At 53.2% G+C, this 11,318-nt stretch overlaps 1 protein-coding gene across 1 annotated transcript; it reads left to right on the top strand.

The window, feature by feature from the left end:
* The first annotated feature begins 472 nt into the window (after positions 1-472).
* On the top strand, positions 473-10,216 carry PCDH12 (protocadherin 12). The gene is given in 6 exon segments (XM_009700097.1): positions 473-2,806; positions 2,808-3,185; positions 3,216-3,350; positions 3,843-3,937; positions 5,121-5,272; positions 9,801-10,216. Coding segments are annotated over 6 exon segments (3,459 nt in total). The 3' UTR covers positions 10,166-10,216.
* Positions 10,217-11,318: the final 1,102 nt, after the last annotated feature.

Raw genomic sequence — 11,318 nt, 5'->3', positions numbered from 1 at the left:
GGACTGTCTGCAGGAACCGTGCCTTCTGTAAAACACGTTTTGTGGGTGACAGCAGACAGCGGTGATGGTCCCTGCAGGTTGGAAACTGAGGACACTTCCACACCTCTCTCCCAGCTGGGAAGCGGGCTGCCCCACAAGCCCCCACCCTGCCCAGGCATTGTACCAGCCCGGTCCTCCCTTTTCCTGTAGGTGGGGTTTCCATAGGAAACACGGCTGGTCCACGGCCCGGCCGGCCGGACGCTGCTCCCCAGCTGAAGCTGCAGCGGTGGTGGTCCTCTCTGCTCCGGGCTGAGCGTTTCAGCCTGGGGAGCTGCTGGCTCTCCTGGCTGTCCCCCAGTGATGGCAGGGTGGGGGAGAACTGTGGGACTCGCTCATGATTTCTTCTCCTTTCCAACTGGTGGCTGGCGCTTATGGGACTTGGAGATAGGAGAGGATGCTGAGGACTCACGATCGCCGTAAGGACTGTTTAGGTATGCGGCGACAGGCAGGCAAGCCCGTGGCAGCGTGCCGGGGCAGCGGGGCACTGGGCTTTGCCAGCAGCATGCTGCTGCTGAGCCGCTCCGCTCTTCATCTCCCAGCCTTGTGGTGGTACCTCTTCCTCTCTGCCGATGCCCAGGAGGTGGCCACGTTCACGGTGCAATACCGGGTGTTCGAAGAAGTGCCACCGGGAACGGTGATAGGGACTCTGGCCGAGCACTTTGAGGGGGGTGAGAGCGGTGAAACAGCGGATACCTTCCAGCTGATGGAGACCCCCGGGAGGTTCCCGCTGCATGTGGGGAGCGGGGATGGGATGCTCAGCACGGCCGGGCGGGTGGACAGGGAGCAGCTGTGCCGGCACAGCGATCCCTGCTGGGTCTCGTTTGATGTGCTGGCTGCCCGAAACCTGGCTCTGATTCATGTGGAGGTTCAAGTGCTGGATGTCAACGACAACGCGCCGCAGTTCCCCACGCCCGAGCTGGAGCTGGAGATGTCGGAGAGCGCATCCCTGCGGACACGGATCCCACTGGATCGAGCCCTGGATGCCGATGCTGGCCCCAACGCCCGCTGCTCCTACGCCCTTTCCCCCAGCGAGCACTTTGCTCTGGAGGTCGTCTCCAGCTCCGATGGGACGAGGCATGCGGAGCTCGTCGTGGTTAAAGAAGTGGACCGGGAGCTGCACTCCTCCTTTGACCTCGTGCTGACAGCCACTGATAATGGGGAGCCGCCAAAATCAGGTACCGCTTCAATTAAAGTCATTGTCCTCGACTCCAACGATAACAGCCCTGTCTTTGCCGAGAGCTCTTTGACGGTCGAGGTTCGGGAAGATGCTCTGCCCGGGACCCTCCTCGTGACGGTCACAGCCACGGACCCCGACCAGGGTCCCAATGGGGAGATCGAGTACAGCCTGAGCAAGCACGCACCCCCAGAGGTGCTGAGCGCTTTTGGCATCGACACCCGCACAGGCAGCATCATCCTGAAGCATCCACTGGACTACGAGGAAACCCACGCCTACGAGCTGGATGTGCAAGCCCGGGACCTGGGTGCTAACCCAATCCCAGCACATTGCAAGATCCTGGTCAAAGTCCTGGACGTCAATGACAACGCTCCCGACGTCCATGTCACCTGGGCCACGCGGGTGCCTGTGCTCTCCGAAGCCCTTCCCAAAGACAGCTTTGTGGCTCTGGTGACGGCCAGTGACCCCGACTCGGGAAGCAACGGGCAAGTGCATTGCTCCCTCAGCCAAGGGTACGAGCATTTCAGGCTGAAGAGGACCAACAGCCACAGCTACGTGCTGATGACCAACGCTACGCTGGACAGGGAGCTGCGTGCCGAGTACAACCTGACGCTGGTGGTGCGGGACCAGGGTGACTTCTCCCTCGCCGTGCTGAAGCACCTCACTATCTGCATCAGCGACGTCAACGACAACGCCCCCTCCTTCGAGAAGGCCACCTATGAGGTTGCTGTTGCTGAGAACAGTGAAGCACCTGCCTTCTTGCTCACCATCCGTGCCACCGACCCCGACCTGGGTTTAAATGGTAAAATCACCTACAGCATCCTGGACTCCTCTGCTTTGGGTCTGGTCTCAATCGACCCCACCACTGGGGATGTTTTTGTGCTCCAAGCTTTTGATTATGAGCAGGTGAGGAGCCTGGAGTTCCTGGTGACCGCGGAGGATGGTGGTCACCCCAAGCTGACGTCCAACGTCTCCATCAGGCTGGCTGTGCTCGACCGGAATGACAACGCACCCGTCATCACCACGCCGGTGCTGGTGGGAGGTGCAGCCATGCTCTCTGTCCTGGTCAATGTGGAGACGGGGTGCTTCTGGGTGGTTCCCGGGAATGGGAGCACCCAAGGGACTGCAGTGGTGACCAATGCAACACTCGTGTCCTGTGCCAGCGCTCCCTTCCTCTTCACCATCACGGCCAGGGATGAGGACTCTGGCATCAATGGGGCTCTCCGGTATGATCTGGTGGGTGGGGATGATGCTGGGCTCTTCATCCTGGACCCTCTCTTGGGGCAGGTCTTTCTCAACGCCAGCAATGCCAGCAGCCTCGCTGGCAGCGAGCAGGAGCTGGTGGTCCGGGTGAGTGACGAGGGGGACATCCCCCTGCACACCCTGGCCCGGGTCTGCTTAGTTTTCCGGCATCACGGAGCGTTCTCCAAAATCTCAGCCCAGCATCCTGGGTGGCTGAGCCCGTCCATGGTGGTCGTTATCTGCCTGGCTGCTCTCCTGGGTGGCTGTCTTCTCCTTTTAGCTTTAACCCTGTCTTTGCGGAAGAAGGAGAAGAAGGACGGCATGGCCTACAACTGTAGGGAGGCAGAGGATTGCCCGCAGGCAGCAACAGCTCAAGAAGCCGCACAGGCAGATCCAGAAGACAGATATCCACCTTGTCCCGCTGCTCCGGGGCCGGCCCCGGGAGGCTGAGCACCCCCATCCCTGCCAGGAAGATCTGCCCAGCACAGCTGCCCCTGCGCCGGGGGGCTCCCCACAGTCTCCCCTCCACCTCACCCCCACTCTCTACAGGACCCTGAGAAATCAGAGGACCCAAAAAGACTCAGATGAGCAGCAGGGGACCTTGAACCTGCCCATCCTGCAGCGCCGGCCCTGCCAGCCCCACAGACCAAAACACCTGGTGAAAGAGGCTGCGAGCCCCCCAGATGCACCACCGCACTGCAAGAGCTTGGTGAAGCCACCGCAGGGGCCCGTGGGAGAGACCCCACTATCACCCAACCAGCCTGTGGGTGCTGGGGGACCTGGGCAACCCCAGCCCCACCAGCACATCCTCAGGAGCCTGGTCCGGCTGTCGTTGGTGGCACTGGCGGAGCAGAGCCCCACTGGGGAGTTTGTGATGGAGTCACCCCCAGTGCAGGTAAGAGCTGCCCCGCGCCTTGCCAGAGGTGTGGACCCCCCCCTCCCCAAACTCTTCCTTGCCCAGATCTTGCACACCCTGGGGTGGTGGGAACGTGCAACCTGATGGTCTTTGGTTGATCTCTTCTCCCAGCCCTGAGCAGAGATGTCCCAGCAGTAGAAGCTGGGTAGGATGAACAGCCACTCCACCACGGGTAGGGTCTCCCTACACCCACCAGGACACCCTGGGAGCTGGGGTGGAGGATGGCTGTCACGGGGAGAAGGGGACAACCCCACGCTCGCTTCCCCAGGGGGTAGCAGAGATGGTGCAGGGGAAGCGCTGGGGCCAGGTGGGCTGCCTGGCCGCTTGTTTTTCCCCCTGTGTGGGGATGCTGAACCATCTGCAGGAGGAGGAAATGCTATAAAAAGGCCGGGGGGTTCGGAGGGGACGTCCTGGCAGGAAGCAGCTTGAGTGGCGATCGCCGGGGCTCAACAGGCTTTTCCTGCCTTACAGCAAATCTCCCAGCTGCTCTCTCTGCTGCACCAGGGCCAGTTCCAGCCCAAAACAAACCACAGGGGAAACAAGTACACAGCCAAGAATGGCAGCAGGTAAGGCTGGCTCTCAGCCCTTCCCTTCCTCACGGTCCGCTGCGTCACTGCTGCCTCTGCTTCAGTCCCACCGGCCGCAAGAGCCTCCAAGGGCAGCAGACACACAAGGCAAAACCTCATCCCTGGTTTTGCTGACCTGAGGTTGGGGAGGTAGGTCCTCCCTTCAGGGGACGGCTCTGCTCCCCGTTGGTATCCAGTGCCCTCCTAGGGCTGCTCTTTGCCTCCTTCCTGGGGTACCTTTGGCAGCTCCTTCCATACTCACCTGAGCTCCGCCATGGCCACGAACCATCTCCCTGTCCTTGCTAGGGGAAGACCGATGTGTTTGATGGAAAGGTGCGCTCGTGGGCATGGAGGGTCCCAGGTTTGGAGGCAGCAGCTCAAGGATGAGTTTTCACACGGCTTTGGGTACTTTCTTAGAGATGCTGTTGCTTGTTGACATGGGTTTGAGGCATCTGTTGCTGGGCCAGGAGGCTAGCAAGGGAGATGCTGCTAGCAGGGATGGGAAGGACTAAGATATTCCAGCTGTGTGCTCAGGATGTTCCCAGAGACAAACTTTATGGTGTTCCCATTAAATTATGCTGTTGACATCTCTGGGTGAATGCTCCTAAGGATGCCAGGGCTTCATCACTTCCTTGCTGTGTCCTGCCTCTGCCCCCCTGCCCAGGCCATGGGCAGACACAGCTTTCTCATCATCATCACCATCTCATGGAGAGGGAGATGGGGCTGCTGGGGCAGGGCTGGGCTGTGATGCTCCTGGCCTGGCGCTGCAGGGGGGAAGCTCCTCCAAATTCACGGGAAGAGCCAGCAGCTCCCTGTTTGCTCAGGATCTACCTGCAGAAGGATAAAACCCCTCTCGGGTAAGAAATGTGAAGCAGCCCCATGTGTAGCCCAGCACCCAGCCAGGGACCAGTTTTCAGAGGGTCCGTGGCACTCCTTGTCCCAGTGCTTTTGTTCATGTGTTTCTTTTTTTAAAAAAAAAACAAAACCACCCAAAACTCATTAATTGGTGGGGACTGAAATGATGATGCCTTCGGCACTGTGAACGATGCACTGAGAGGATGCCCACACCCCACCTCTGGGTCATTTTGGGGGGGGGGTAAAGACAACCACCTTCAAAGCAATCAGTGGGGCAGGGTTGTGCTGAGCGTTGAAGGGTGACTTGAGTGTTTTGGGCCCCTCGCAGGGCTGCAGGGCTGGATGCTGACTGCCTGAGCACGAAGGACAGCGGGCACGGCGAGAGCGAGGCAGAGGACCGCGATTCGGAGAGCGGGTTTGAGCTCTCGGTGCAGCAGCTGGTGGGAGAGGAGCTGGAGACCCTCCTGGAGCCACAGGCAGGTGAGGTGGCCTCGCTACTGGGAGCACACTGGGGCTGGTGGTGGTGGGGCTCCAGCAGCGGGATCTCCTCAAATAACACACTAGCCCCATTCAGAAGATAGAACTGGCTGGTTTGCAGCAAACCAGGGGACATCTCATCTCCTAGGGTGGCTCTGACAGTGGCAGATGCTTGGGACAGTGTGTATGGACCATCCTATGCTTTTGGTACCAGGCAGTTTACAGCCAAGGGACTTGCTGAGCTTCACGTTGGATTTTTTGATGTGTTTAATCACTCTTGGTAGATCTTTCCTGCTGTCGTTTAGTTGACTTGTGAGGCCGACCTTTTGTTGTGGCGTGGGGGTGAAGTCCAGTTTAACTGTGCACCATGTGAACTGCTTCCCGTGCTGACCCGAGCCCCTTCAGTTCGTGGTCTCCTTGTCCACACAGGGTGAGAAAGGTGAAGAGTTGTCCTTGTCAAGCCCCTCAAGATGTTATACACCCTTTGGGCCCCATCAGGCTCCTACTTCCTACCATGCTGAACTAGTCCAGTCTCTTCTCCTGTGACCAACCCGTTACTAATTTTAGCATATCTTTATTGAGATGCGGTGACTAGAATTGTGCGCAGCGTTTAAGATACATCTACATGGGTGGTATAAAGAGGTCTTCTGGTTTGTTCTTCATTCCTGTCCTGCGCAAGCTCCATGCTGAGCTCTGTTACCAGCCTGTTCATGGTGAGTCCTAAATCCCTTCTCTGCATGGTGGGAGACTCATCAATAGTGTCGTTGCCCGTGACAATTAGCCAACAGTTGGTGACACAGAAACCCACCAGCCAGTTTTTGATCACAGCACTCAGTATTATTAGGTCCTTCCGCAACCCTCTGCTTTTACATCGTTGGGTGTTTCAGTGGAGACAACACCAACACCATCCACTTCTCCATGTCATTTATCGCTATGTCGAATGGATACTCTGGGACTCCACTAATGATCTCCCTTTGTGGGGAAGATGATTTATTCCTACCCTCGCTTCCCAGCTTTTAACATATATTAGTCCCTAACAGAACCCGGCTGATAACTCCAAGACAGCTCAGGTCCCCTGCGAGCCTGGCTGCTGCTCTTCTGCAAGCTCAGGTGTCCTCTGGCAGCCAGGACTCTTCATCCACCTCTTCCAAAGATGCCAACAAATCTGCAAAACACAATTGCCCACCTTGCAAATGTCACGTCAGCTCTTGTCTGAATAGCAGGTACTCGGCTATCTGCTGAATCTCACATATAATGATTTCTATGAATCTGCCGGCACTAGATTCACCTTCACGCGCTTAAAAACTCATGTCACTATTTCTACCTTCCCTTCTTCTGATACTGTATTCATTTGAAGCAGTAGTTAACGAACAGCAGCTAATAAACCAAGCAATTTCGTATCTGAGTTCCTCTAGCACTCCGGGGTGAATACCATCTGGGCCTGACATTTTCTACATGTTCCTTTTATTGATTTGTTCTAAAAAATCTCTTCTACTGGCATTTCAATTTGAAAGAGTTGGGCTGACTCACATCCTGTAGCAGAAATTTCCTTGTGGAGCCTCTGCGCTCCTCCATAGCAAGAGGAACTCATTGAGGTTTGCTGCTGTGGTCGTTTCAATTCCAGAGTTGAGCATTTTCTGTGCTCTTGCTTAGACGGAGAACCACGCTGCTTCTCTCCGTCTGCCTTCCTGCCCTTTTATTCTGGTAAGGAGCAAACAAAGGAAAGGCTGGGTGAAACAAGAGCTACAAGCTTCCTCAGATTTAAAGGTCCTGCAGCCAAGAGCAGGGAGCGAACAGGCTGCCCACCTCCATCCCATGGGCGTACTGTCATGCACCGGTCCCAGTAAAGGGACTGGTGGACCTGCTCAGCAGATCTGTCTGGATCCAGCCCTGCCCAGACAGGTAGCCTCCAAAATCTGTGCTATGGCGAGGCATATCCACGAAGTGCTACTTCGATTTGTAAAAAAAATACAAAACCTTCTTGCTAAATTACTGGAATTTCACAGCGAACACCAGTGGCGCGTGCTGAGGCTATGCCAGCGTGGCTTCCTGCCCACCCAGTAGTGCTGGACACGATAAAAGAGGCTGCCCTGTTTCAGTGATGAAAAACCTTAACCATGAGCCCCAGAGCTTCCCGAAAAGGCAACAGAGCGCAGACGATGGAGCTGCTGGACTCCTTCCTCCTCTCCCAAACACAAACAGAGAAGTGGACTTGCATCCTGAGAGCAAGGAAGGAAGCATTGCTTGTGCTCGGGAGTATCCTAACAGCTGGCTGAGGCTGCCTGGGCCTTTGTGCTACTCGCAGCGGGGTGGGGGAACTCTGCAAATAATCCATCCCAGCCAGCTATCTGGTTGTTTATGGTGTAAGCATCGAGTTGCCGACTGAACTCTCAGCACACAGCACCGTCTATTAACACCTATCCCCCACCAGCAAAACAGAGCGCTCGCAGCAGCAGCAGCGAGAGATAACTTTATTGATTATAAAAACAACCCCTGCTCCCAAAACACCATTAAAATAAGGTAGTAAAGAGTTATTGGTCAAATTAAACACACCTAATTATAAGGTTTCATGGTCACAGGACCATCAGCCCGCTGAGTCTTGGCTCTCCCCGCAGCGAGCAGGTCGCTGTTGTGCCCTGCTCCAGAGCTGAAGCGTGAAAAATATTCAGGATTTGCAGTGGCTGCTTGCAGACTGAGGAGGAGAGAACTGTGGATGTTTTAGAGCAAAAACATGGGACTTCAGCACGCTTGGGAGATCTCTTAAGGAACAGTCACTGCCACTGAAAGAAAATACTGAGATTGCAGAAAAAAATTCTGGAAGTTAAGCAATACAAAAGAATTTTAGGGCTTCAGCTGAAACAAAATCTAAGTGATGTATCTGCCCTTCTCTCCTTACCAGCTTAGAATCCCAGCTCTCACCCCCATCCCACCCCCAGACACAGCTGTTTTTGAGAGAAAGAGGACTAATTACGTAGTTGGCTGAGGAAGGAGACTTGTCTCAGTGATTGACTAGCCACTGACTGAGGACCGCGTGTCCCAGGCTGTTGCAGGGTATCGATTATCTTCTGGAAGCAGCACGGTAAGTGCATTAGAATGGGGACCCTCCTTTCACAAGTCACTTGTAAGTCAGAGCCACATCATTGTTATAAAGACACCAGCTCTTGGCATCTGGTTGGGACTGTTGCGTTTTGTTACCAGACACCAGTTATTTGTTTTGCTGCTCTCTGACTCAAAGCGTTCCACAAACCCGGCGGTCGCTTTGAACCTCCCAGCAGTTCTAGGTTATGCTTTGGAAATGAAGCAATGTGGGGCTGGAAGGCAGCGTCTGTGCACCACATCACGGAGTCTTGTTTATCAAGTGCAAAACTCTACCTTAAAAAACAAGAACCCCTGTTTCCTTTCCTGCCATCTGATGAGGAAGCTATTCCAGGCTCACTCGGCTATGGGGTCCTTCCTTTAATTTCCAGTATATGTTTATTCATGGACAGCTATAATCACTTCTTCTTTTGCCAACACTATTTTAAGCATAAAGATTTCCTTTGTCGGTGCTTATCTCATAAAAATAATGACAGGTTGCAGTCAGATCCCAGGGGAACATTTGCTTCCTTAGGCTAAGCAACCCCTACCCGTTGGGGTCTCCATCATGTAAGCCTGGACTCACCCGTTTTCATCTCAGTAGTTTTCTCTGCACTTCTGTCATTTCAGATACGCTTTCCTACGGATGGATAATCAGATTTGTACGTAATACTCCTAATCAGGTCTCGCCAGACCTAGTAACAATACCACAAGGAATACCTTGACCAACACACTGTATGATTTCATTTGCCCATTTCGGAGCAGAATCACATCACTGGTACACTAACGAGCCTGCAGCCAACACCCACACCAGGCTCCCACTGCTCCTCATCTGTTTCCAATTGATGAACAACTCCTTTACAGCTCAATTTTTTGTTACTAGTCTTCAACCATCCAGCTGTGCATTTTATAATCCAGAATTTCATTGTACTTCTGTTATTATTGTTTTTACAATAACCCGTTTCTCTTCGGTCTCAATATGCTTGCTTAGCAGCAAATTCCCACCCCAGAGTGACCCTTGAGGGACGTCCACTAGTGACCTTCTTTCTGCCCAGTACTTCCCCCTTGAAAGCTTTCCATTATCATATCCCCTTTAGCCAGTCCTAAACCCTCACTTTCTTTGGTTTTGCAAACAATTTAGTCAAGTGCCACTTGAGGCTGCAACAAATGAGAAAGCAAAGTGATCCTAATGGTTATATTAAAAACCAAACAAACACCACCCCCCCTAGTAGTTTTAAACCAGTTCTACTTTGTTTGGTTTTTTTTAAGCTGCTTGTTTGAATGATGCTGCTGGTGGCTTATCTCTAAGCCTGTTTACAATCAGTCCTCTCACAGTTGATTTCAGGAAGTCTCCTTGTTTCTCAATATTTTTTTTCTCCCCCTCACCCCGCCTTCTCTCCTGTGGTCTCCTCTACTCCACGTCTCACCAACAGTTCTTTTTTTTCACTCCTTCCAGAGCTGGCCCTCAAGAGGCTGACGGCTGCTGATCCAGCATGGGTGGCTCGGCTCTCCTTGCCGCTCACCAGTAGTTACAAGGACAACGTCTTCTCCCCTGACTCTCTGCAGTCACCTCAGGATGACGAAGCTGCCAGGCAGGAGAAACCGAGGACCTTTGAGACCTTTGGCAAAGGTGCTGGGGCTGACTCGAATGCCGCTGGGACAAGACTGGCCAGCACTTTCCTTTCAGAAATGAGTACCCTCTTTGAAATGATTTTGTCCCAGAAGGTCCAAGTCCACAATGAAACAGGCTCGGGGCTTCTGCGGCAGCTGTCGGCACATGGGAAGAGCCTTGGGCTGGAAGACAGTGCTCCTGTTCTGTAGGCAGCTTGGCGGCTGTGATAAGGAGATAAGAGTCACATACAGCTTCTTTCTGCATTTGGGGTGCACACGTGTGCTTTAACAGGGTCACTGTATTATCCATGGCTAGACTGATCACAACAGGCATATTTCTTCCTTTGCCTCACCCCATCAAATTTCTCCATGACTGATTTCACCTTGTTTAGTTCCCTTCTACCTGCCTGTTCTTGCCTTCCTAGCTTTCCTCCACTTCCACCTTACTATCACACCCATGTCAGACCACAGCAGGAGGGCTCTCTCCTCCCAGGGCAGGCCGATTGAGGGGATGGGGGTTGTTAGATTAACCACAAGCACAACAGTCAGCTATATCCACGTGATCATAGACTGTGCACCATGGATGATAAAATATTGCAGTCATGGACTTTGCAACGTGCTGCGGAATTGGGCTCCAGGATCTCAGCTCTTATTTAAATAAAATTGTTTTTTTCTAACATTACCATCTCTGGAACAAGATGCAGTATAGCTGACATAATGATGTATCTGCAGAAAGCCTGAAATGGCAACTCAGAAAGGGGAGATCTGCCTGTTTTCTCCCACTGATCCTTTCAGCTTTTGTGGTTCTACCACTGTGAACTTGGCATTTTGTAAAATGCCCCAAAATCAGCACTGGCATCTCTCCTACGGCTGCACTAGGTACCCACAATTTCTTTCTCCATGCTCTCTTTTGAGACCATTGGATTTTGGAGCGTAATCCTTGCCCAGAAGCAGACAACAGATGGCTGGAGTCTGCCAAAGGTAACCTGGGAAAACGGAAGCGTGAAAACACTGTTTTGAAATATTCAGTCACAAGCTTCAACTGTATTACAGGTTTTCACTTTGATCTGTATATATGTGAGCTATAAGACAGTTTTTAGGATAATAGCATGTGTAGGAAAATGAAGATACAGATATTAGTAACAAAGGAAGAAGCACACAGGAGTTGTTAACCATGGGGATTTGCACTCCCAGAGAATGGAAAGACAACAGTGGCATAAGCGTCTGGAGTGCATCTGCAGGCTTATGCAGTGGTGCATGGATGGCAGGTAAGCATTTCTGGATCGTGCACACATAGAACTCTCTTCTGTACCATAGTTTGTGCCTTCCAAAACAGCAGAACAAATTTGGGGCATGCTGGCAA

The sequence above is a fragment of the Cariama cristata genome, unplaced genomic scaffold (assembly GCF_000690535.1).
Source record: "Cariama cristata isolate BGI_N322 unplaced genomic scaffold, ASM69053v1 scaffold24045, whole genome shotgun sequence".
Classification (NCBI taxonomy): Eukaryota; Metazoa; Chordata; class Aves; order Cariamiformes; family Cariamidae; genus Cariama; species Cariama cristata.
The sequence above is the reverse complement of the archived record's forward strand: the minus strand, read 5'-3'. Positions and strand labels throughout refer to the sequence as shown.